At 45.8% G+C, this 27,754-nt stretch overlaps 1 protein-coding gene across 3 annotated transcripts in view; it reads right to left on the reverse strand.

Annotated features, from left to right (window-relative positions):
* Positions 1–15,558, reverse strand: part of LOC118384013 (A disintegrin and metalloproteinase with thrombospondin motifs 2-like) — a 212,830-nt gene extending 197,272 nt beyond the window's left edge. For 2 of the 3 annotated variants that reach the window (XM_052507619.1, XM_052507629.1), the window contains exons 1-2: positions 15,180–15,558; positions 12,489–12,931 (exon numbers count right to left, since the gene is read on the reverse strand). In XM_052507619.1, the coding sequence (XP_052363579.1) occupies positions 12,489–12,931; positions 15,180–15,264 (528 nt within the window). In that variant the 5' untranslated portion in view covers positions 15,265–15,558. The remainder of the gene's footprint in view (positions 1–12,488; positions 12,932–15,179) is intronic. The other variant, XM_052507632.1, reaches the window with a different exon arrangement.
* Positions 15,559–27,754: the final 12,196 nt, after the last annotated feature.

Consider the following 27,754-nt stretch of genomic DNA (forward strand, 5'->3'; position numbering starts at 1 on the left):
TCTTGCGCCGAACTCCGCATATGCAGGCGTCAACCATTTAATTTTCTGGGCTTCTTTTTGAGGGCCTCAGGCAACTTGAGGAACAACTTGAAGGTTAAACTAATGCACGCTGGGAAATGTAGTATTTTCCCCATATTGAACAGAATTGAAGTGATTAAGGAAATATAATAACTAAGAATTAGAGGTCGACCGATTATGATTTTTCAACGCCGATACAGATACCGATTATTGGAGGACCGAAAAAGCCAATACCGATTAAATAGGCCGATTTCTTTAAAAATATATATATTTGCAATAATGGAAATTACAACAAAACTGAATGAACAATGAACACTATTATTTGAACTTAATATAATACGTAAAAATATATATATTTAGCCTTAAATAAATGATGAAACATGCTAAATTTGGTTTAAATAATGCAAAAACACAGTGTTGGAGAAGAAAGTAAAAGTGCAATATGTGCCATGTAAAAAAGCTAACGTTTAAGTTCCTTGCTCAGAACATGAGAACAAATGAAAGCTGGTGGTTCAATATCCCAGTTAATAAGTTTTAGGTTGTAGTTATTATAGGAATTATGACGCATCGACTATTTCTCTCTATACCATTTGTATTTCATATAAAGTTGAAGTTGGAAGTTTACATACACCTTAGCCAAATGCATTTAAACTCAGTTTTTCACAATTCCTGTCATTTAATCCAAGTAAAAATTCCCTGTTTTAGGTCAGTTAGGATCACCACTTTATTTTAAGAATGTGAATTGTCGGAATAATAGTAGAGATAATTATTTATTTAAGCTTTTATTTCTTTCATCACATTCCCAGTTGGTCAGAAGTTTACATACACTCAATTAGTATTTGGTAGCATCGCCTTTAAATTGGTTAACTTGGGTCAAACATTTCGGGTAGCCTTCCTCAAAAAGTTTGGTGAATTTTGGCCCATTCCTCCGGACAGAGCTGGTGTAACTGAGTCAGGTTTGTAGGTCTCCTTGCTCGCATACTCTTTCTCAGGTCTGCCCACACATTTTCTATTGGATTGAGGTCAGGGCTTTGTGATGGCCACTCCAATACCTTGACTTTGTTGTCCTTAAGCCATTTTGCAACAACTTTGGAAGTATGCTTGGGGTCATTGTCCATTTGGAAGACCCATTTGCGACCAAGCTTTAACATCCTGACTGATGTCTTGAGATGTTTGCTTCAATATATCCACATCATTTTCCTGCCTCATGATGCCACCTATTTTGTGAAGTGCACCAGTCCCTCCTGCAGCAAAGCTCCCCCACAACATGATGCTGCCACCCCCGTGTTTCACGGTACACAGCTTGTAAGCCTCCCCCTTTTTCCTCCTAACATAACGATGGTTATTATGGACAAACAGTTCTATTTGTGTTTCATCAGACCAGAGGACATTTCTCCAAAAAGTATGATCTTTGTCCCCCTGTGCAGTTGCAAACCATAGTCTGGCTATTTTATGGTGGTTTTGGAGCAGTGGCTTCTTCCTTGCTGAGCGGCCTTTCAGGTTATGTCGATATAGGACTCGTTTTACTATGGATATAGACACTTTTGTACCTGTTTCCTCCAACATATTCACAAGTTCCTTTGCTGTTGTTCTGGGATTGTTTTGCACTTTTCTCACCAAAGTATGTTCATCTCTAGGAGACATAATGCGTCTTCTTCCTGAGTGGTATGACGACTGTGTGGTCCCATGGTGTTTATACTTTTGTACTATTGTTTGTACGGGTGAACGCGGTACCTTCAGGCGTTTGGAAATTTCTCCCAAGGATGAACCAAACTTGTCTTGGCTGATTTCTTTTGATTTTCCCATGATGTCAAGCAAAGAGGCACTGAGTTTGAAGGTTTTCCTTGAAATACATCCACAGGAACACCTCCAATTGACTCAAATTATGTCAATTAGCCTATCAGAAGCTTCTAAAGCCATGACATAATTAAGTGGAATTTTCCAAGCTGTTTAAAGGCACAGTCAACTTAGTGTATGTAAACTTCTGACCCTCTGGAAATGTGATACCGTGAATTATAAGTGAAATAATCTGTCTGTAAACAATTGTTGGAAAAATGACTTGTGTCATGCACAAAACTGTAGTTTTGTTAGCAAGAATTTTGTGGAGCGGTTGAAAAACTAGTTTTAATGACTCCAACCTAAGTGTATGTAAACCTCCGACTTCAACAGTACCTTTGACTATTGGATGTTCTAATAGGCCCTTTAGTATTGCCAGCCTAATCTCAGGAGTTGATAGGCTTGAAGTCATAAACAGCGCTGTGAAGCAAGCATTGCTAAGAGCTGCTGGCAAACGCAATTAAGGGTGAATGAATGCTTACGAGCCTGCTGCCGCCTACCACCGCTCAGTCAGACTGCTCTATCAAATCGTAGACTTATACAAATCCGGAAACTATCATTTCAGTGAAATACGGAACCGTTCCGTATTTTATCGAACGGCAGCAACCGTAAGTCTAAATATTATTGTTACATTGCACAACCTTCAATGTTATTTTGCAAATTAGTTCTCTGTTGCATATACCCTGACTCTGGGTGCAATGAATGCAAGAGAAGTGACACAATTTCCCTAGTTAATATTGCCTGTTAACATGAATTTCTTTTAACTAAATATATAGGTTTAAAACAATATACACTGCTCAAAAAATAAAGGGAACACTTAAACAACACAATGTAACTCTGTCAATCACACTTCTGTGAAATCAAACTGTCCACTTAGGAAGCAACACTGATTGACAATAAATTCCACATGCTTTTGTGCAAATTGAATAGACAACAGGTGGAAATTATAGGCAATTAGCAAGACACCCCCAATAAAGGAGTGGTTCTGCAGGTGGTGACCACAGACTACTTCTCAGTTCCTATTCTTCCTGGCTGATGTTTTGGTCACTTTTGAATGCTGGCGGTGCTTTCGCTCTTGTGGTAGCATGAGACGGAGTCTACAACCCACACAAGTGGCTCAGTTAGTGCAGCTCATCCAGGATGGCACATCAATGCGAGCTGTGGCAAGAAGGTTTGCGGTGTCTGTCAGCGTAGTGTCCATAGCATGGAGGCGCTACCAGGAGACAGGCCAGTACATCCGGAGACGTGGAGGAGGCCATATGAGGGCAACAACCTAGCAGCAGGACCGCTACCTCCGCCTTTGTGCAAGGAGGATCAGGAGGAGCACTGCCAGAGCCCTGCAAAATGACCTCCAGCAAGCCACAAATGTTTATGTGTCTTCTCAAATGGTCATAAACAGACTCCATGAGGGTGGTATGAGGGCCCGAAGTCCACAGGTGGGGGTTGTGCTTACAGCCCAACACCGTGCAGGACGTTTGGCATTTGCCAGAGAACACCAAGATTGGCAAATTCGCCACTGGCGCCCTGTGCTCTTCACAGATGTAAGCAGGTTCACACTGAGCACATGTGACAGACGTGACAAAGTCTGGAGACGCCGTGGAGAACGTTCTGCTGCCTGCAACATCCTCCAGCATGACCGGTTTGGCGGTGGGTCAGTCATGGTGTGGGGTGGCAGTTCTTTGGGGGGCCGCACAGCCCTCCATGTGCTCGCCAGAGGTCGCCTGACTGCCATTAGGTACCGAGATGAGATCCTCAGACCCCTTGTGAGACCATATGCTGGTGCGGTTGGCCCTGGGTTCCTCCTAATGCAAGACAATGCTAGACCTCATGTGCCTTCCTTCAAGAGGAAGGCATTGATGCTATGGACTGGCCCGCCCATTCCCCAGACCTGAATCCATTGAGCACATCTGGGATATCATGTCTCGCTCCATCCACCAACGCCACATTGCACCACAGACAGTCCAGGAGTTGGCGGATGCTTTTGTCCAGGTCTGGGAGGAGATCCCTCAGGAGACCATCCGCAACCTCATCAGGAGCATGCCCAGGCGTTGTAGGGAGGTCATACAGGCATGTGGAGGCCACACACACTACTGAGCCTCATTTTGACTTGTTTTAAGGACATTACATCAAAGTTGGATAGCCTGTAGTGTGGTTTTCCACTTTAATTTGGAGTGTGACTCCAAATCCAGACCTCCATGGGTTGATAAATTTGATTTCCATCGATAATTTTTGTGTGACTTTGTTGTCAGCACATTCAACTATGTAAATAAAAAAGTATTTAGTAAGAATATTTCATTCATTCAGATCTAGGATGTGTTATTTTAGTGTTCCCTTTATTTTTTTGAGCAGTGTACTTCTGTGTATTGATTTTTAGAAAGGCATTGATGTTTGGTTGCTTTTTCGCGAATGCGCTTTTGTTAAATCATCCCCCGTTTGGCGAAGTATCCTATGATTAGCTGATAAATTAACAGGCACCGCATTGATTACATGCAATGCAGGACAAGCTAGTTAACCTAGTAATATCATCAACCATGTGTAGTTAACTAGTGATTATGTGAAGATTGATTGTTTTTTATAAGATAAATTTAATGTTAGCTAGCAACTTACCTTGGCTCCTTGCTGCACTCGCGTAACAGGTGGTCAGCCTGCCACTCAGTCTCCTCATCGAGTGCAATGTAATCGGCCATAATCGGCGTCCAAAAATGCCGATTACCGAATGTTATGAAAACTTGAAATCGGCCATAATTAATCAGCCATGCCGATTAATCGGGCGACCTCTACTAAGAATATCCACATACGGGTTTTGTTTTCCTCTATCATTAATTGTAGCCCTTTCCACTCACAGACACTGTCATCCCGTGTCATTAACAAGCACCTTAATAGGAACTTAGGTGCTTTGCGTCGCAGCGCTGCATGGGTTTTGACTAACAGCCGTTATAAACTTGAGAAGCGAGCAAGACAAGAAGATGCCCCCAACCCTCCAGCGAATTAGGCTTCATTTGCACATTTGTTGCTGCCTGACTGAGGGAAATGTGTTCTGAAAGATGAGTTGTTGAAGATCATAATATATAAATACCACTTTGATGTCATACCAGCAAACCACACACCCACGAGTCCAAATGTGCATATTTGAAAAATCGTGTTATTTACAGTATCAACATTCATGATCAATGTGTTTGATCCACCGTTACAAAGATGACATGCGTTATACCCTGGGTTGTCCTGAACAGAATGTTTGACATATTGTGAAGGAAATTAGTCACGGAACACACGCTTGAATGCACTCATGACTCCATTCTATGCGCAATCAAAATGACAATCTCTTAGTCCGAAGTGCCGTTTGAAAGCCTAACCCTGTAAAATCAGATTTTATAACGTACTGTAGCTAGCCATGCTGGCAACAGATTAAGCCTTCAACATGATGGAATGTTTTTAGATTGGGTAAACAACAACAGTAATTGTGTGATGGTGGGGACACAGGGCTGTGTTCCTGTACAAACAACAGTAATTGTGTGATGGTGGGGACACAGGGCTGTGTTCCTGTACAAACAACAGTAATTGTGTGATGGTGGGGACACAGGGCTGTGTTCTTGTACAAACAACAGTAATTGTGTGATGGTGGGGACACAGGGCTGTGTTCCTGTACAAACAACAGTACTTGTGTGATGGTGGGGACACGGGGCTGTGTTCCTGTACAAACAACAGTAATTGTGTGATGGTGGGGACACAGGGCTGTGTTCCTGTACAAACAACAGTAATTGTGTGATGGTGGGGACACAGGGCAGTGTTCCTGTACAAACAACAGTAATTGTGTGATGGTGGGGACACAGGGCTGTGTTCCTGTACAAACAACAGTAATTGTGTGATGGTGGGGACACAGGGCTGTGTTCCTGTACAAACAACAGTAATTGTGTGATGGTGGGGACACAGGGCTGTGTTCCTGTACAAACAACAGTAATTGTGTGATGGTGGGGACACAGGGCTGTGTTCCTGTACAAACAACAGTAATTGTGTGATGGTGGGGACACAGGGCTGTGCTCCTGTACAAACAACAGTAATTGTGTGATGGTGGGGACACAGGGCTGTGTTCCTGTACAAACAACAGTACTTGTGTGATGGTGGGGACACAGGGCTGTGTTCCTGTACAAACAACAGTAATTGTGTGATGGTGGGGACACAGGGCTGTGTTCCTGTACAAACAACAGTACTTGTGTGATGGTGGGGACACAGGGCTGTGTTCCTGTACAAACAACAGTAATTGTGTGATGGTGGGGACACAGGGCTGTGTTCCTGTACAAACAACAGTAATTGTGTGATGGTGGGGACAAAGGGCTGTGTTCCTGTACAAACAACAGTAATTGTGTGATGGTGGGGACACAGGGCTGTGTTCCTGTACAAACAACAGTAATTGTGTGATGGTGGGGACACAGGGCTGTGTTCCTGTACAAACAACAGTAATTGTGTGATGGTGGGGACACAGGGCTGTGTTCCTGTACAAACAACAGTAATTGTGTGATGGTGGGGACACAGGGCTGTGTTCCTGTACAAACAACAGTAATTGTGTGATGGTGGGGACAAAGGGCTGTGTTCCTGTACAAACAACAGTAATTGTGTGATGGTGGGGACACAGGGCTGTGTTCCTGTACAAATAACAGTAATTGTGTGATGGTGGGGACACAGGGCTGTGTTCCTGTACAAACAACAGTAATTGTGTGATGGTGGGGACACAGGGCTGTGTTCCTGTACAAACAACAGTAATTGTGTGATGGTGGGGACAAAGGGCTGTGTTCCTGTACAAACAACAGTAATTGTGTGATGGTGGGGACACAGGGCTGTGTTCCTGTACAAATAACAGTAATTGTGTGATGGTGGGGACACAGGGCTGTGTTCCTGTACAAACAACAGTAATTGTGTGATGGTGGGGACACAGGGCTGTGTTCCTGTACAAACAACAGTAATTGTGTGATGGTGGGGACAAAGGGCTGTGTTCCTGTACAAACAACAGTAATTGTGTGATGGTGGGGACACAGGGCTGTGTTCCTGTACAAACAACAGTAATTGGGTGATGGTGGGGACACAGGGCTGTGTTCCTGTACAAATAACAGTAATTGTGTGATGGTGGGGACACAGGGCTGTGTTCCTGTACAAACAACAGTAATTGTGTGATGGTGGGGACACAGGGCTGTGTTCCTGTACAAACAACAGTAATTGTGTGATGGTGGGGACACAGGGCTGTGCTCCCATACAACAACAAAAAAAGTGTGCTTGCTCCAGTTCCTCAATGGCAAAGCTAAGAGAGCTAACAAAAAAAAAAAAAACATTTTTTAAAGCACCTTATAGTTGAAGGCATTGAAATGATTTCGGAACTGTGCACAGTTTGGAGAGGTGTGTGGCCACTTTGAGACACATCTCACTCAAGCCCTTGTAATAGTAGTTTTTTTTCTCATCCTGCACATACTCCAAAATGTCAATGAATAGTCTTATTGTGTCACTGAATGCATCGAGACTATTTTCAAATTACGTTATGGACAAATGCTGTGAAAAGCACAGTAAATGTGGAATGCACATCATATCAACAGGGTAATGTTGGATTCAGTCTTGTGTCAGATGGACTCATGTGTCCTCACCTTTGGTCCAATAATTGACCCACAATCTGCAAACTGTTCTCTTTCAATTGCTACCATGGTTATGCATATGTTTAAAAAAAAAAATAGTTATTCTGTTTTGATGAATAAAAAAATGATTACGCTCAAATGGCGCTCCTGTGAAGTAGTGACGCGCCGACATACGCCGAGTTTCCTGAGACGAGTCACAAATGAGGGATACAAAGTATATTGACAGCAGGTTCTTCCACAAATGTCCGATTCCTGAGTAAATTAAGCAATTAACATCCCATCGTGCTTAGGGTCATGTACTGTATAAAAATGCTGGGCAGGCCATTATATTTGCTACCATGGCTATGCCCCCACAGGATGACAATGGACCCAGCCACAGGGCACGAGCATATCGTCACGCCCTGACCTTGGTTATCTTTGTTTTCTTTATTATTTTGGTTAGGTCAGGGTGTGACCAGGGTGGTATGTGTGTTTTTGTCTTGTCTAGGGTTTCTTGTATATCTGTGGGTTTTTGGTTTGTCTAGGTAAATGCAGGTCTATGGTGGCCTGAATTGGTCTCCAATCAGAGGCAGCTGTTTATCGTTGTCTCTGATTGGGGATCCTATTTAGGTTGCCATTGTCCATTTTGGTTTTGTGGGTTATTGTCTATGTGTCGTTGCCTGTCAGCACTCGTGTCTTATAGCGGCACTGTCGTTTGTTTAGTGTTCTTTGTGTAATTAAAAGAAGAATGTATTCTTATCACGCTGCGCCTTAGTCTCGTCGTTATGACGAACGTGACACATATGCCATGGCCCTCTCAGTTACCAGATCTCAACCCAATGGGAAGCCTATGGGAGATTCTGTAGTGGCACCTTGAGACAGTTTCCCACCTCCTTCAACAAAACATAAAATGATTTAATTTTTTTTTATTGAAGAATGGTGTCACGTCCCTCCTTGAAGAATCTATGCCAAGGTGCATTGAAGCTGTTCAGACTCCTGGTGGCCCAACACCCTATTAAGACACTTTATGTTGGTGTTTCCTTTATTTTGGCTGTTACCTGTATATTAATATAGACTACACCTAATATAGAATAGAAGAGGCAATTTAATTTAATTTCATGTCACTGAATTCAATTCTATTCCCTTTACAGATGTCCTCGATTGCTTAAACACAAAAACAGGTTCCTGTAGCACAAAAACCCATAGCCTTACGTCATTCCCAAAAACACACACACACATTTCCCATAACCGTAAACACTATTCACCTGTAAACTCTTTCAGCAAAACCTGACACAAAAGTGGCCCAATAAATTGCACTATATATTCATTCAGCAAATACATGCTCTCAATACAATTAACTCAAGTCATCACAACCTGTTTACTACTTCAATGCAAATTAAATTCCAATTCAACAATGGAATTAGAATTTGAGGCATTCTCAAATCAATTCTGAATTGAGCCCAACACTTGTTTCACCATGCATGTACTGTATCTGCCATATGCTGGAGACAGTGTGTGTGTGTGTGTGTGTGTGTGTGTGTGTGTGTGTGTGTGTGTGTGTGTGTGTGTGTGTGTGTGTGTGTGTGTGTGTGTGTGTGTGTGTGTGTGTGTGTGTGTGTGTGTGTGTGTGTGTGTGTGTGTGTGTGTTGTGTGTTTGTTTTTGTGTGTGTGTGTGTGTGTGTGCGACTTGTGTGTGGGTGTAATACATGTCTCTGCTGTCCAGGTGTTCTCCCACCTGTTGCTAAAGGTTAGCAGGGATGATGACAGGTCTGCCATCCACCACCCGTCTATCCTTTTGTCAATCTGTCTTTCTATCTGTCTGATTGTTAGGTTGAGACGTACATTAGAGAAAGGTCTGGGACCCATAGAGATCCCATAAATCATCAGTTCTATATGTGATTTTATGCTCTCTGCACAGATTCCAGTTCCAGCCAATGAAGTACTCCCTCTCTCCCTCTCCGGGCCTTCCTATTGGCTGAATCCATACCTGTATACCTGCCTGACTCTATGTTCCCACGGCAACACAATGCCGCCCTATCATTTGACTGCACCCTCTGATTATCTCAAGCCTGGTCCATCTGGAATGTAAGTTTAGATGGCTGTGAGAATATATGTCTTTATGAAGAGTGCTATTTTATTTCATAGTTTACAGTACAAAACATATGTACAAACTTGTGTTGGGATCGGCAATCAGTTCAAGTTAATACAGACCTCTTTCTCGCTCTGTTTATCCCTCCTCTCTCTCCCTTTCCCTTTCCCTCCCTCCTCTCTCTCTCCCTTTCCCTCCTATTTCTCTTCCTCCTCCCCCTATCCCCCTCTCTCTGTCTGTGGTCTGGGCTAGGAGGAGGAGAACAGTGGTGGCAGGAAACAGAAGAACAGCAGGAACTGCCTTTCCTCTCTTCTCCTCTGGGCTAACACACTCTACTGTACATTCCACACATCTCTCACATCTCTCTCTCTCTCTCTCTCTCTCTCTCTCTCTCTCTTCTCTCTCTCTCTCTTTTGCTCTCTCTCTCTCCCTCTGCTACGGAAAAATCCCCAAACACACACACACGCGCTCTCTCTTTCTCCAGCCAGGCTGTCTTTCTAATGCATACAGGAGAGCAGAGAATGACACACACACACACTTCGAACAGCTTCTTTAGCTTTGACCGAGTATGCTAGGCCAGGGGGAAAGCCATTAGTGGGACGAGGTTTATAAACACACACACACACACACACACACACACACACACACACACACACACACACACACACACACACACACACACACACACACACACACACACACACACACACACACACACACACACACACACATACACACACACACACACACACACACACACACACATACACACATACACACACACACGGATGTATAAAATATTCCAAGAGGCTAGGTTAGGTAAGTTTAGGATATGATTTCTGTACTGAAATTCTTCCACTAAAATAAATTCTCCCACATGTGGGGGAGTCTGAGGGAAGGGGCATACTACAGTCATGCTGTAATTTAATTTTCCTTTACCCTACCACCACATGTGACCACCATCTCCAACGCCCTTTTGCCCACTGTGCCGCCTCTCCTCAACTACTCAACAAGACCTCACCAGTTGATCACATAGGCTTTCTTCACAAGAAACCAATTCACCTCAAAGACCATTCATTTTTCCACACCAGCCTCGCTCTCATTCTCTCTCTCCTCTCTCCCTGTCTCTCTCCTTGTCTCTTGGTTTCTCTGCACTCTGCTTTGGCTCCCCTTCTGTCTCTTTTTCTCCCTCCCTGTCTTTTCCTTCACCCCTCTCCTCTCTGCCACTCCCATCTCCTCACTCTCCCTTTCTCTCCTTTTCTCTCTCCCTTTCCCCTCTCTCTGGATTGTGGCTAGTGGCCAGGCAGTGAGCTGGGGGCAGGCCAGAGCAGAGCAGAGAGGTGGTGTAGGGCCTGCCCCTTGTGCCCATGCTGGCAGTATATTGGCTGGCTACTGGCTGGCTGTCTGGCTGCTGGCTGGGTGCCTGCTCTCTCAGCTGGTCAAAGGGTCCCCAGTGTACTCAGCTCTAAACGGCTCCAGTTGTTGGCTGTCGACTAATGAACAATGGTCTAATGAAGGAACATCCTCTCCTCCCTTCTCTTCTTTCCCTCCCTTCTCCTCTTCTTATTCCCTAAGAGGAGGGGTCCTGTCCTCCTCTACTCCTCCTCCCTTCTCTTCTTTCCCTCCCTTCTCCTCTTCTTATTCCCTAAGAGGAGGGGTCCTGTCCTCCTCTTCTCCTCCTCCCTTCTCTTCTTTCCCTCCCTTCTCCTCTTCTTATTCCCTAAGAGGAGGGGGTCCTGTCCTCCTCTTCTCTTCCTCCCTTCTCTTCTTTCCCTCCATTCTCCTCTTCTTATTCCCTAAGAGGAGGGGTCCTGTCCGCCTCTTCTCCTCCTCTCTTCTCTGCAGGCAAGTCAAACACACATACACAGTCCCACAGAGACAAAAAAATGCAGGTCATTGGGGCCTCCCTCTCCTCCACCCCCCGAGACAAACACACAGACCAAATATCCATGCATGACATTTCAAACCCATCGCTCACTCCATTTAGTCTTCAAAATACCTACCTAACATTGCATTGACAACAGAAATACAACTAACTCTTAATCTTTTGATTTGATCATTTCAATAAACACACTCAAGCAAATCACATAGCCTATTTCAATATATCAAATGACATCTGTATAACAAACTTCAGTGTCACCTCTCTCTGACTTCGACTGAGTGGAAAGTGGAGTCAAGTAGAACACAACTCAGCTACTACACACGTCGCGTGGGCCTCACCGAGGAGCATCAACAAAATAGCAACATGACCCCTCCATGACCTCTGAACCCTGGGGTCAACCAGGAAGCATGCTGAGTCACCAGAGAGAAGTCAAGGGGTTACACAGTAGAGTTCATTCACTTTCCCCTCTCTCTCTCTCTCTCTCTCTCTCTCTCTCTCTCTCTCTCTCTCTCTCTCTCTCTCTCTCTCTCTCGCTCTCTCCTCTCTCTCTCTCTCTCTCTCTCTCTCTCTCTCTCTCTCTCTCTCTCTCTCTCTCTCTCTGTCTACGCACTGGGCGTTCCTATGGAAACTCGGACATGGCTCCTCTCTCGCTCTCGCTCTCTCTCTCTCTCTCTCTCTCTCTCTCGCAGTCGTTGACACATAAGCACACACAATCTAAAGATTGGGATAGGAATGGCGACTCATAACCTCACTCCACAGGCCTTCCAGGCCATCTAAATTGAGAGAAACATCCTTACACAGTCCTGAACAGCAAAAACAGATTTGACAAAAACAGAAACATCACCAATGCAATGCATCCAGTCAAATGAGCTAGATTTCCATAAAGCACAGAGCTCGATAAAGCACCACCAATCAGCAATAAGAACCGCACAGGAAATGCTGTAGAGCGCAGTAAACTTGAGCGGAACGAATGTCAAACTCAGTACAGAACTGAAACAGTGTTAAGAGACAATTAGATGGGCGCTGTTCACAGCGGACACAGGCATTAACCCAAACAACCCAAACTCACCAGGCCGTCGCAGTTGCTGATTGCTACGGTGGCTCCGGGCGTGTCTGTGACGTCACCCACGTAGAAACAGTCTCCCTGCAGTGGCTCGGAGCGCGTGGCTGTCCCGTTGCTGTCGTTATCATCGTGCCACTCCATCTTGGCTCCGGGGGCCACCAGTCGCGCATTGTGCCGCAGACGCAGGTGGAACTCCCGGCCGAAGACGGTGACGTTGTAGTAAAGCTGTCTGTGTCGGGGCCCTCCATCCTCCTCGTACATTTGCTCTCTTTCTTCATCTCCTCCTCCTCCCCCGTTCTCTCCGGTCTCCCTCCTCCAGCGCCTATGGGGCTGCCCCGCCCCCACCCCCGGCCGGCCGGCCGACACGGCGTGGGACTGGAAGCGGCCGTCTGCGTCCACGCTCACGGGCCTCACCAGTCCATACTCCCCCAGGACATGCTGCAGGGAGTCTGAAGGTTGGAGGAGGGGAGAGATGGGAAGGGGGACAGGTGGATAGGAAATGAGGGAGAAAAGGGTGGTGGGAGGAGAGGGTGGAGAGCGACAAGTGGGACAGGCGGAGGCGGGGAGAGGGGGAGGGAGAGAGGGAGAAGGACAGGGGGATATTATAGGTGGATGGTGGTGAGGGAGAGCAGAGGAGAAGGGAGGAGAGGAGGAGAGAGGTTGGTGGGAGAGGAGAAGAAGGAGAGAAGAGGTGAGAGAGGAATGCAGAGTGAGGATAAGCGGGAGATGAGGAAAGGATGGAGAAGGGGGAGATGAGGAGGATAGGAAAGGGCAGGAATGAGAGAGAATAAGAAAATTAGGCAGAGATGGGAAAGAGAATTAGGGAAAAGGGGAGGGGTTACGTTAGAGATGTCATGTTCTGTTCCTAATTGCATCCCTTCTAGATCACAGAGAAAATATGCATGGACTTCAAACAGATAAGCCTGCCCAACACAGAGACACACAAACATACACACCCCGCCCCTGAACCCAGATGCAACCCCATGTCCTTGATGGGCTGCGTGCTGTTTGCTCTATGACACTCACAAGCCACACAAGAGTCGAAGGTAAAGGGGTTCTACATAGAAGATCATAGGAAATCCCAGGACGTGTCTATAATACTGTTATAAGTTCACATAGTTGCTATCACAAACTCTAAGTTGACACTGACTAGTAGGATATTAATTTCCCAATGAGCAAACAATATCCATACTTTCAGCATTCTTATACATTCATTTTGTTATCAGGTTTTTGATTGGCTGACCAAATTTGTATTGACCTTTGTCAATAATATAATAATAATAATAATATATGCCAATTTGCAGACGCTTTTATCCAAAGCGACTTAAAACTCATGAATGCAACTGTTTATGTACATGTTATATTCCACTTGTAGCCCTGGTTGTCCTGAAAAGAAAATGGTAAAACACTTAAATGTGAGGCTAAATGTGAGGGCAGAGCAAGCAGATGAAAGAGAGTAGTCAATGTCAGCTTGTTTTGCTGTGGGAAGTCTGGTTACAATGGAGTTAACATTTGGAGAGACATGCAGCCTAATTAATATAATGTATTTTAGCCTATTGCATCGCCATCATTATTTCTTCCCCATAATCAGGTCTTAATGCACTGTAGGCCGTTTTCTTGGCGACGCACCGCAATATAACTGTGACACTGACAGTGACACCTCCCTCGGAGGCAGCTTTTAGACGCGTGAGAGAGACGCTCCCTCCGGGGCGCTAGTGACAGAACGCTGCGCCTCGCCCACATATCACTACTCTCTACTCAGAGCCGCAGCACTAGATCACGTCAGTGACACTAACGACTCTCCGCTGTCCTTCTCAATATCACTTGCATGATTATTATCTAAACAGATATCTTAACACAGATAATACACATTACGGTGATTTGTTTGAATCAGTGGGCTACAATGAGTGTAACCGAGATCATTATTTAATATCGGTGCAAATAAGCAGGCGAGGGTGAGGTGCACCACATACTTGATTCCTGCAAGATTTTATCAATCTGATTCCATGTCTGATTCCATGATAACAGAGCCCACAACATGTTTTGGTAGGCTATATAATTTCCCCATGGTCACTAAATAAAAGTTTTCTGCAAAACATGAGTGAGATATGGATACTAAGCGTAAACTGTGCAATGTTATTATCCTGCAATGTATATTGTTATTATTATTAGGACTAGTATTATTATCTAATGTAACGGGGATTAGATGTTCATTTCTAATCGAAAACACCCGACCCTTCTCTTCTTGTGACCAAATCGATAGCTTCTATCTCCACCTAATCACATAAGGTTACTCCATGGCAAACGCCGACAACAAACCTATCCTTGCATCCTTTCACAGCCAAAGTGAATTCCCCTGCCCTGACTGTCCGAAATGCCAAACCGCCCGCCCGCGTCAGGAGCGGGATGAGGAGAGGAGAGAGAGAAACGCACACTTAACAACACTGCCTGTCCTGACACAGCACAGAGAGTGAGCAGTCTCCGGGAAAAGTATCGGGAACCTTGATCCACTAACCTTGATCCAGCCACTAAACCAAAGTTGAAAAGGGACGTTTTTAGGGTGTGTATATACAGTAGCTGCAGCCTACAGCCCAGGCTACTATGCTGGGCGCGCAGAAGGTTGCGTCTACCCAATTGACCCCCAGCGTATGGAAACAGCAAAATATTGTAAACATAAACAGTCCCACGTTTACGTACCTACGCTACTGGCGATATATAGGCCACTCGTGTGCAGAAAGGCCGACAGAATGATTAAGATAGTCAATCCAGGCGCGAGACCCATGGCAGCTCCGAACTGCGCAGGTGAGAGAGTGGGACTTCGGGCTCCAGTGTGCTAAAGTTCCCCGCGACTAGCCACACCGCCACGACAGCAACAGCACAGCAGCCCGCAACTAACTGCCAAGTGCACCGGGAGAGAACGCTCTCTCTCTCTCTCTCTCTCTCTCTCTCTCTCTCTCTCTCTCTCTCAACCCCTCCCTCTCTCTGTCTCTCTCTCGCTTTCTCAATCTCACTCGCTCACACACTCTTTCTCTCTCTCTCGCTCCTGCTCCTTGCCTCTGCGCTCTGACAACTCCCCGAATCTACATACACATACACGCGCGCCCACACATTTCTCTGACTGTACTCACGCAGGGAGGCGCGAGGTAGATGAGGATAGTTCTGAAAACATTGGGCGTGCTGCGACTGATTGACAGTTCATGACAGCTAAAATAAACGAGAGGAACATCTGTGAAAATGACCAACCTTTCCCCTTCCACCCGAGAAATAGTAATTTAATAGTGGAAAAAGTTGTTTTGTAACTTTAAACTATTCTCCCGAATCAATTATGTTTGGAGTGCATGTTTCACTGGTCACGCCGCCAACACTGTGCACCATTCTGAAAAGCTTGCTTAAACTTTGAATATCCAGTGAGCGTCCGGAGTCAGAATAAGCAGTGGTGCAACATCGCCTTGCGTGGCGGCAGACGGAACTGAGAGGCTAAGGTCGGGAGGGGAATGAAAAAGCACAACCGAAGGCAAATATAAATCATCCTACGTTTCATGTCCAGTCTTTAGGCATCCTCTTTCATTGTGGTATACAGAACCTTGCCACGTCTTAACTTTTAAAACGTTTAGGAAATTAAGTAAAGTACACAAAAAGAGAAGAAAAGAAAAGTGAGTTCCATGTTTGAGCTTTGTTTTCCATTTGTGTATTGTGACCTCTGCTCTGCAAGGTTACCTGTGCAGTGTGGTCTTGTCTCTCTCCTTTCTCCTCTCGCACAGTGACTTCATGCACCTGTGTTACATCCGGCTTCATTATCCGTTATAGGATTGGGCTGTCAACTCATTACCACCTACTGCCTGCGGTGTGGCAAAAAAAGAGAGAGAACGAGAGAGGGAAATATGGGGTTGCATGATATGGAGAGAGACAGAGCAGACAGAGAAAGTAAAACAACAATGGGAGAGAGAGAGAGAGAGAGAGAGAGAGAGAGAGAGAGAGAGAGAGAGAGATACATGGATAGGGTGAGATACTGTATATCTGGGCCAGTGTGGGTGCATGCAGGTAAAAACAGCCCAATAACACCTGGAGGTCCTCGCAATACTAACAGAGACACTGCACCTGTGTTTGTGTGTGTTTGTGTGTGTGTGTGTGTGTGTGTGTGTGAGAGAGAGGAGATCTTTCACCAGGTATTTACAGTACATCACATGAAGGCCCTCAAGGCTTTGTAGAATCGCCCTCAGCCTCTCCCACACACACACACACACACACACACACACACACACACACACACACACACCACACACACGCACACACTCACACACGCACGCACGCAGGCAGGCAGGAAGGCACACTCACTCACACACACACACACACACACACACACACACACACACACACACACACACACACACACAAAACACACACACAAACACACACAGACACACTGCTTGTGAAGTGTCCGTGGCATTGCTGGGAAATGTCACAATGTTCCAAACCCTACCCAGCAGCCCCGTCTGCCACCCGCCCGCCCACCTGCCCGCCCACCCTCCCAACCCCCCCCCTACACCCCCCCTCCCCCTACACTCTCCACCCTCCTCTGTTCCTGGTTGCTTCCCTGTTGCCATGGAGATACCCAAGCCCCGCACCTTGAAAAGTACACTTGGAGAAGCTGTGAGGGAGGAAGGGGAGGGAGACTCCACTAATATCCTTCTCCCAGACCGTTGTGTGTTTGTTTAGGTTATTATAGCTAGAGCTGCGCTTGACAGGGGGGCAGGGAATTACATGTTCATCGTCTGTGCATGTGCAAACAGCTTTTGTGATGGAGAAATGGATACCCGGTTACAACCAGTTATGTCGAAACATTTGTTTCCGTCAAAGTCGTGTTGTATTGATGTGTGATTCCGTGAGGTTTTAATTGGCGGCAGGTGAAGGGTTTAGTATGTGTGTGGGTTTGACATGCTGTGGCTGAGATGCTGCAGGGTTCTTTTCCTGTTTGGTCCTTTCATATACGGCTCAATAAAAGCATGACAAGAGCAGATCAAATCAAATCGAACTTTATTTGTCACATGCGCCGAATACAACAAGTGTAGACCTTACCGTGAAATGATTCCTTACAAGCCCTTAAACCAGCAGTGCAGCACGTGTTCAGAAAATATTTACCCAAAAAATGAAAGTAAAATATAATACAAAATAACACAATAAAATAACAATAACGAGGCTATATACAGGGGGTACCGGCACTGAGTCAGTGTGCAGGGCTACAGGTTAGATTTGTACATGTAGGTAGGTGTGAAGTGACTATGCATAGATAATAAACAAAGAGTAGCAGCAGTGTACAAAACAAATGGAGGGGGGTCAATGTAATAGCCATTTGATTAATTGTTCATCAGTCTTATGGCTTGGAGGTAGAAGCTGTTAAGGAGCCTTTTGGTCCTAGACTTGGCGCTCTAGTATCGCTTCCCGTGTGGTAGCAGAGAAAACAGTCTATGACTTGGGTGACTGGAGTCTCTGACAATTTTATGAGCTTTCCTCCTACACACCTATTATATAGGTCCTGGATGGCAGTAAGCTTGGCCCCAGTGATGTACTGGGCTGTATGCACTACCCTCTGTATCGCTTTACTGTCAGATGCCAAGCAGTTTCCATACCAGGTGATGATGCAACCCGTCAGGATGCTCTCGGTGGTGCAGCTCAGTCTCCTGAGGGGGAAAAGGTTTTGTCATGACCTCTTCACGACTGTCTTGGTCTGTTTGGACCAGTTTGTTGGTGATGTGGACACCAAGGAACTTGAAACTCTCGACCCGCTTCACTACAGCCCGTCTATGTTAATGGGGGCCTGTTCGGCCCGGCTTTTCCTGTAGTCCACGATCAGCTCCTTTGTCTTGCTCACATTGAGGGAGAGGTTGTTGTCCCCTCACCACACAGCCAGTTCTCTGACCTTCCTATTGGCTGTCTCATTGTTGTCGGTGATCACAGGGACTATGGTGGTCTGCTTGAATTACAGACTCGGTCAGGGAGAGGTTGAAAATGTCAGTGAAGACACTTACCAGTTGGTCAGCGCATGCTTTGAGTACACGCCCTGTTAATCCGTCTGGCCTCGCGGCTTTGTGAATGTTAACCTGTTTAAAGGTCTTGCTCACATTGGCTACCGAGAGAGCATTATGACACAGTCATCCTGAACAGCCTGTGCTCTCGTGCATGCTTCAGTGTTGCTTGCCTGAAGCGAGCATAAAAGTATTTTAGCTGGTCTGGTAGGCTCGCGTCACTGGGCAGCTCGCGTCTGGATTTCCCTTTTCACAATAGCTTGTGAAACTGTGGAAACATCAGCTGAGGGCTGCAGTGAGAGCAAGCCTTCTCTCTCTCTCTCGCTCTCTCTCTCTCTCTCTCTCTCTCTCTCTCGCTCTCTCTCTCTCTCTCTCTCTCTCTCTCTCTCTCTCTCTCTCTCTCGCTCTCTCGCTCTCTCTCTCTCTCTCTCTCTCTCTCTCTCTCTCTCTCTCTCTCTCTCTCTCGCTCTCTCGCTCTCTCTCGCTCTCTCTCTCTCTCTCTCTCTCTCTCTCTCTCTCTCTCTCTCTCTCTCTCTCTCTCTCTCTCTCTCTCGCTCTCTCGCTCTCTCTCGCTCTCTCTCTCTCTCTCTCTCTCTCTCTCTCTCTCTCTCTCTCTCTCTCTCTCTCTCTCTCTCTCTCTCTCTCTCTCTCTCGCTCTCTCTCTCTCTCTCTCTCTCTCTCTCTCGCTCTCTCTCTCTCTCTCTCTCTCTCTCTCTCTCTCTCTCTCTCTCTCTCTCTCTCTCTCTCTCTCTCTCTCTGTCTCTCTCATCTCTCTATGTGTAACTCTCTGTGTGTCCCTCTCTCCTCACCTCTCCCCTCTCTTTTCTCTGTGAGATAGTTAGTGTCCTTGCTGAGGTCAGACAGCAGTCCCCCATGTGTTTGCATGGATTACCATGCCATATGAGCACTGGGACAGGTGTTAATTGTGCCTCTGAAAGGTTACATGACCAGGCATCAAACCTGCACCATGTCAGGCTTAAGTCATGCACACACACCATGCGTGAGTGTGTATTTTTGTGCATTTGCGTGTGCATTTGCGTGTGCATTTGTGCGTGTATGTACCACAAATCTTCCACAGTACTTGAGAGGTGGCAGTGATAGAGCAGCCAGGTCACCCATGATTACAGGTCAGTATTCGACGTTCATCCATGTCTGAGGACGTCGGGAGATGAGGTGGAAACCGGTCACAAGTGGCAACAGTGAGTGCTCTTACCTTCAAGTAGGTTTCGGTTTTGCTAGGGTGTTGTGGATGTGGACGGGCAGATGGGTGTAAGCATCTGATTTAAAAGGTTGCAATGTCAAATCCAGCAGTGCAAAGATGTTCTTGACTTTTGTTTAGTCTATCCCAAACCTTAACCCTTCCTTTAACCATTCTGTGTTAATGCCTGATCTCAAGATTTCGGAGTTAATGTCTAAACTGAACCCTAATCTTGAAAAAAATCTGTGTTAATGCCTAAACGTGATGTCTGAGAAACATGGATGAACGTATAACTCCGTCGTGAGACTGTGAGAGCCAGTTTTGATAGAGAGGTTTGCCCATCGGATCAGTAGGAACAATAAAGATATGACAACAAGACGTAGCAGGAAGAGAAACAATGACCCAGCCAAGTGTAGGGTGAAGGGAGCAAACAATGGATGATTTATTAGATACTGGGATAAAGTCGTCACCATGCATCACCACTGACAGCTTCTACAGACGCTACCGAGTTCTTGAGCAAAGAAAAAGCATGTCTATTTATATTCATCCAACATGCCCCCATAGGTTTTGGGTCAAATAAGTGCACTAAATGGGGAATGCGAGGCCATTTCTGGACGCGTACCTGCAACACTGTCTTGCAGCCATAATACGACCGATAAAAAAATCACCTTATGGAACATCGGGGGCTGTGAAGCCTCACTAACATAGGCACAGACACATGTATACACACGCACACAATAACATACGCACTATCCACACACGTACACATGGATTTTGTACTGTACATATGTGGTAGCGGTGGAGTAGGAGCCTGAGGGCACACAGTGTGTTGTGAAATCTGTGAATGTATTGTAATGTTTTTAAAATGGTTTAAACTGCCTTAACTCTGCTGGAACCCAGGCAGAGTAGCTGCTGCCTTGGGGATCCATAATAAATACAATGACAAAATATGTCACCTTACCAGAACCAACATGGCAGACTTGTTCCATAATACTTTACATTAGGCAGACAGATTTCAAAAGCCACCTGCTTGTAATGCTTTCCTTCTTACTTGCACTTCAAATACAGACACAGCGTACTCAAAGAGCAATGCAAGTTGTTTATTTTCCGTAGCTGCTTCAAGCCTCACTCTCCTCTCCCCTCCCTAGTGTGTTTGCCTCCAAATGAACACACACACACAACACACACACATACATACGCACGCGCACACGAGCACACACACATGCATGCACACACACACACACACACGCATGCTAACAAACACATACACTCACACACGGACACACATACACTCACACACGCACACTCACACTCACTCACACACATACAGAGCCCTGTCCCAGGTGTCTCATCCCGTTCTCTGTCTCAGGTATTGACTTCCTTTGTCCTAGATCTCCTCCAGGCTCTCAGCAGATAGGTGTGCCCTAGTACCATCTGATTGGTCCAGCCTGCTGTCACGCCCTGGCCTTGGTTATCTTTGTTTTCTTTATTATTTTGGTTAGGTCAGGGTGTGACATGGGGGATTTATGTGTTTTGTCTGGTCTAGGGGTTTTGTATGTTTATGGGGTGTTTCCTAGTCTAGGTGTTTATGTAAGTCTATGGTTGCCTAGATTGGTTCTCAATTAGAGGCAGGTGTTTATCGTTGTCTCTGATTGGGAACCATATTTAGGCAGCCATATTCTGTGGGTACTTTGTGGGTGGTTGTCTTCGGTCTTTGTGTCATTGCACCAGATAGAACTGTTTCGGTTTTCACATTTGTTATTTTGTAGTGTTCTCGTGTATGGTCTTCATTAAACATGTTGAACTCTAACCACGCTGCATTTTGGTCCTCCTCTCCTTCAGCGGAAGAAAACCGTTACACCTGCCCTGCCCTGCCTTCGGATTGGTCCATCTTTCTCTCGCCTGTCTTTGAGTGGTCCAACCTGCCCTCCCCTACTATCTCATTGGTCCAGGCTGGCATCCCTTGTCATCTAATTGGTCGGCCTGCCCTACCCTGTCTCTGACTGGATCAACCATACACCCACCCTGATGCTCAGGTCTAGGTGAAGTGGACAGAGGAGAGCTAGAGAAGTGTCCTTGCACTCCTACACTGTTTCCTCTCCTCAGTTTTCGCATCTCTGTAATGGCTGTATGTGATCTCAAGGTTTGACTTATTTTACTTCAGATTTTGATGTTCATCCATGTTGCTACAAACGTCAAATGTAGATGTTGCTCCAAACCTAAAATGTTCAAGTTGTTCTTGACACCCTGGGTTGCAACGGTTGATAAGTTGAGCCTCCCAGCAAGGTTCCTTGTGGCTGGTTAAATTTAACCTTAACCTGAATGGTTAAGGTAAGGGTTAAGGTTTGGGATAGAGTTACACCCTATCCCAAGCTGTGATTGAACATATGACCCTTCGGAGGCGGACCCCTTACGTCCATCACCATCCCCGCCCACAACGCCCTGGCTAAACCCAAGCCTACTTGATGGTAATAGCGTTGCCTCTAGTAGTTGTCTCCCGAAGTTCTCGGGACATGGATGGACGTCCAATTTCGAAGGGAATCTTGAGCGACCTGGCTGGTATGTCTGCCTATCACTCCCTGATTCAGACCTTGTTATTCCTCTGAACCTCCTAATTTTCCCAGTGTTTAGGGCTGAATCCCAATTAACAGACTATTCCCTTCATATTACATTACTTTTGACCAGGGCTCATAGGTCTCTGATCAAAAGTAGTTCCATATATAGGGAAAAGGTTGCAATCGGGAATGCATCCTCTCACTGTACTCTGACTCCCATGGCTCATTACCATTAGTGGGTGAGTTCTCAGTATAAATCCCATACTTGATTATCCCATAGAGGGAAGCAGAGATGGGAGTAGTAGCAGCAATAGCTAGGTTATAACAGACTCTGGACACACTCTGACTGATGTGGCAACGATGGCTGCCGAGTCTCGCCTGACTACAAGGAGGTTGAGGACCTGTGTGTGTAATAATTATAGGAATATGTGTATAGGGGGGAGTGTGTGTGTGTGTGTGTGTGTGTGTGTGTGTGTGTGTGTGTGTGTGTGTGTGTGTGTGTGTGTGTGTGTGTGTGTGTGTGTGTGTGTGTGTGTGTGTGTGTGTGTGTGTGTGTGTGTGTGCGTGAGTGTGAATGAGACTGGTCTGGATGCAGCGCTAAATGCTAGTCATCCTGCCAGAGTCCATTTCAGGTGGAATGCAGAGAATACGCCTGGATTCTTTTTAAAGCTTCTGCCTCCAGCCATTTAGAGGGATTGCGGCCAAAACAACTCTCGCGACAGGTCAAAAAGAGGAGAGCAAGAGGCTGAGGAAATATCCCTTCTCTCTGATGGATTTAGCAGTTTGCATAAAGCTTTCCCTGTGTCTTACGACCGTTTGTGTAGCGCGTTTCTATCAAGACGCGGACGAAACAAGTGCTCAACCTTTGAGACCCTGTTAGAGACACTTGTCCTTGTGTTTGTGGCCGTCATTATTACAACAGCAGCTCTTTTGTTCTGTGTTGTGTTCTGAGCAGCGAGTCTGGACATGAAACTGCCATCTTCGTCACCGCGGCTCTTTTTCCAACAATGCATCTTACGTCCCGGCGGCATACCCCTGTCACTCGTCCCTGGGTTCAGCTTACGAAAGCATATAGGTGAAGGGAACACACGGACACACCCGCATACACAGGCGAGGAAGGTACATTAGCAGTGCGGCAGGCAAAATGCTGAGGGTGAGAGGCCTCTGTAAATTGAATTGAGGTCCGCACCACTCCTCCGCCAACGGGAGAGTTCAGGGTCGGGGGTAGGACAGCAACGCGGGAATCATTAAATTCCACTGAGAGAGTGCAGCAACCCTCTTGGGAACAGTGTTTCCGTGACACACAACCGAAGTGTTCTCTCAAATACAGCCCTAATGGATTGGTGCCACTTTTCAGCTACGCTTGTATATCAGTCTGGCGTATATTCCCTCTCCAATGTTGTGGATTCAATGAAAGACATGCTCTGGAACTTCAGCGATTATTAAGTCTTTTTTTTAAATCTTCCACTTTAGGCTGGATGTGTCAATCCGTAGTTCAAAAATGCATAATCTATGAGCAGAATTACTGTCGTACCTCAGTTAGCCATGAAATCCCTAGTTTGAACCTGCGCTTGCACCAGTTCCCCTGCATTTTCACCGACGGGGACCAGCCCCCTAGCAATTCGAGTTCAGGCAATGAGTTTCATCCCTTGCCATATGAATGACAGCCAGCAAGATGCCCATGATGCACCTACAGTAGAGCGAAAGAGAGAGAACGCTGACGTAGTGCACATATCCGCACATATGTGACGTAGTACTCCATTTTCAGGGACCACTTTTGGCTTGTGAGAGCTACTTTCAGAACTACTGGCTAAAAAAGTATTCATCAGAGAATTCCTGGAGTTGTCTGTGTCATGGTGTTGAGTATTGTAGTAAGGGTATGCATATCAGCTGTGATTTTGCTGCACTGTAACGAGCTGGTAAACACAAGCATTTCGCTTTTACATCTGCTAAACTGTGTACGCGATCATTAAACGTTGATTTGATTAGGAGAGCGATGATAGGTAGGTATACAGGTACACAGGTATACAGTCTTAAACTCAAGATATATTAGGCACTAAGGATGACAATCACAGTAGCCTATTACCGCAGCACTACAAATAAACAACGGAGAAATTTTAGACCCTACTACCCTGTCATTATTAGCAGTCATCTTGGTATTCTTTGGTGTGTGTGTATGTGTGTGTGTGTATTTATGTCCCATTGTTCCCCCTAGAAGCCTAATTACTGTCACTCCAGACTTTGCGAGGGAAAGGGGACAGATTCCCTTCCCTGCTCCTCTTATACCCATATCATGGGAGCAGGAGATCGCTAGAGAGAATGAGGAAGATATATAGAGAGAAAGAGAGAAAGAGAGACAGTGAGAGCTAGAGTTAGAGAGAGCGAGAGAGAGAGAGAGAGAGAGAGAGAGAGAGAGAGAGAGAGAGAGAGAGAGAGAGAGTGGATAGGGACGATCTTGAGAGATTTGTGTAAACTTGAGCTCATATATCCAATGCACACAGGCACACACAAACAAACACACACACACACACACACACACACACACACACACACACACACACACACACACACACACACACACACACACACACACACACACACACACACACACACACACACACACACACTGAGAACGTGAGACAGAGAGTTTTAAAAAACACTCAGGGGAAACAACAGGAAGAAGAATGGTTTTGTTCAGGGTCAGGGGTTACAGGAGTGTGAGTTTCAGAGGGAGCACAGGGTGCGGTAGGCTGACAAATTGTTACGTAGAGGAGGCGAGAGGATGATGAATAGAGGAGCAGGAAGAAGCAACAAGGACGTGGCCAAAAGCTGCAGACTGTTAACCTCTGGAAACTGTGTGTGGGGGAGAGAGAGAAAGACAAGAGTGGAAGGGAAAGAGGGAGGGTAGTGAGACAGAGAGATAGACAGCGACAAAGACAGAGAGCGAGTGAGAAAGGGAGACAGAGAGGGAGACTTATCAGGGCAAACAGTTCATGATGAACACAGGCCAGAGGATAAAAGCTGGTCTCACAGAATGCGCTCATGTTTGGGGGAGAGTTACCATGTACCAGTGCCAGTGTACACTAATGTGTGGAAAGGGATTGAGTCAACATTTTGCAATGTAAACTGAATACTAATTATTTAGCTTATAACTTTGATCAACCACTTCACTCGGACCACAAGAGAGTTAGAATTCAACCTACAACTTTTACCATCTTCCTTTTAACTATGCAGAAAAATGTCAGTTATTGTGGTGGAATGGCCACTTTCTTCAGCTAGTTAGTATTTGTAGAGTCCTCATGTCTAATAACTACTGCCGGGACCCAGATGGAACACATCATGCCTCATGTTGGATCCCTGTAATTAGACACACGCGCACACGTATGGACAGTACGTACAGATGCACACATACTCCAATAGCAATGTGGTCTCTCTTACTATACACTGAGTGGACAAAACATTTGGAACACAGACTGACCAGGTGAATCAAGGTGAAGGCTATCCATCCCTTATTGATGTCACCTGTTAATTCAGCTAAGATGAAGGGGTGGAGACACGTTAAAGAAACCTTGAGGATTTTTAAGCCCTGAGACAATTGAGACCTGGATTCTGTATGTGTGCCATTCAGAGGGTGAATGCCCCGACAAAGAGGGCGATCTGAAGGAAAAAGGGGGTGCAACTCAATATTAGGAAGGTGTGTCTTATGTGTTGTACAGTCAGTATATTTGAACACCAAAATGAACATCCTGTGGAAATAAATATTTTCAGTGGTACAGTATGGAATATTCGATGCAACCCTATGCCTGAACACTAATTTATATCCCTATATTCAACTATTGGCTAACTGAAGTTTATTTGGGATGCAATTAATATGACCAGACCATTGATCTCAACATTACAGGATGAGACACACACAGACTGACAGACAGACAGACTGACTCATAATCTGAATACCATCACGTATTAAACTAAACACAAAGACTACCAACACAAACAAACAAGAGGAAGATGGTTTCAAGGCCATCCAAACATGAGGTCCATGTTTACCAAACACATCTCTGGTCCAACTGGACCAGACAAAGGTAGCCAGGCGAGACACCATGATGTTGCCATGGTGAGATCTGTCCAAATGGTCAATATATGGCCTGTTCCTTAAAAAAATGTGTAAGTTGGAAGGTACAAGGGAGAGTGTGTTTTGGTAAGTTTCTGACCTCTAACCCCTGTGTAGACTATGCTAACCTGATGCTGTCATCCTCACCCTCAGTGATTACAAACAATCTACACATATAGGATCTTAGTTTGAGCACGCTTTTGTTGCTGAGAATTTTTCTAAACAGCAGGAATGCAAACTTGTATGTAATTGAAGTTTAAAAAGGCTTCTAAAGTTTGTAATTTCCACTTTGACATTTAAGACTTGATTTGCCATAACGAAAAATGCATCAACCCCTACAAAAATGTCCATTAATTATAATAATTAACTCTTCCTGTTGCTGCAGGATTGGCACTGTTTCTGTTTTATTTGATTGCTGTTTCCTTAGGTTACTGCTGGAGGGCACCCTTACCTTGTTTTCTAGTTTCCAGGTTACCCTGATTATTACTTATTGGTTTCACCTGTGTTTAATTATCTTCTCTGTTCACCTGGTTGCCTTGCTATTTAGGTTCCTCAGTTGGCCTGTATCTGTGCTTAGGTCTCATGTTTTGTTCTTGTGCGATTGCCTGTAGACATTGTCGGATGATTTAAGAACTCTTGTGTCCGCTCTGCAGACAGGACAGACGGGATCAACGGCTGCTCACTGTTCCTAATCCTCCACTCCCTACCAGCTCAGCGTCTTCCTCCCTTTGGGGTGCCTCATCTCCCGACACCGGAGCACTGTGAGGTGTCGTGGGTTCCTGCTCCAATGCTCGCTGCCCTTCGAGCTGCAGGCATCAACGTTTCGCACCGAGCGTTCCAGAGTGGCATACGTCATCTCCTTGCTCTCAGGACGGGCTCTGGCCTGGGCCACGGCCATATGAGAGCAACAATCAGACATTTGTTTTAATTGGCAAAGCTTCACCCAGGAGATGAGTGTTTTGATCACCCCATTAGTGGCAGGAACATTGCTCAAAGACTCATTGCGCTTCGGCAGGGCAGCCGGAGCGTAGCTGAATATGCCATTTACTTTCGGATGCTCGCCGCTGAGAGCGGTTGGAATACAGAGGCACTTCACTCAGCCTTTCTGAATGGACTCAGCGAGGTTCTCAAGGATGAACTGGCTTCCCGGGACAACCCTGACCCTCTGGATGAGTTTATCGTTCCGGCCATCTGGATTGACAACTGACTTCGGGAACGTCTTCGTGTGAGGACAGAGGGGTTCTGAGTGGTCTCAAGTGTTTCGGGTCCCGCTGAGGGAGTTGATTCTTCGGTTGTTCCACTGGCTTATGCTGCGTCTGCTTGTTCTGTACCCCATCAGAGTTCTCAATTCGACTCTGGTTCTCCTTCATATCCTTCAGAGGAGC

Source organism: Oncorhynchus keta, chromosome 4 (assembly GCF_023373465.1).
Source record: "Oncorhynchus keta strain PuntledgeMale-10-30-2019 chromosome 4, Oket_V2, whole genome shotgun sequence".
Classification (NCBI taxonomy): Eukaryota; Metazoa; Chordata; class Actinopteri; order Salmoniformes; family Salmonidae; genus Oncorhynchus; species Oncorhynchus keta.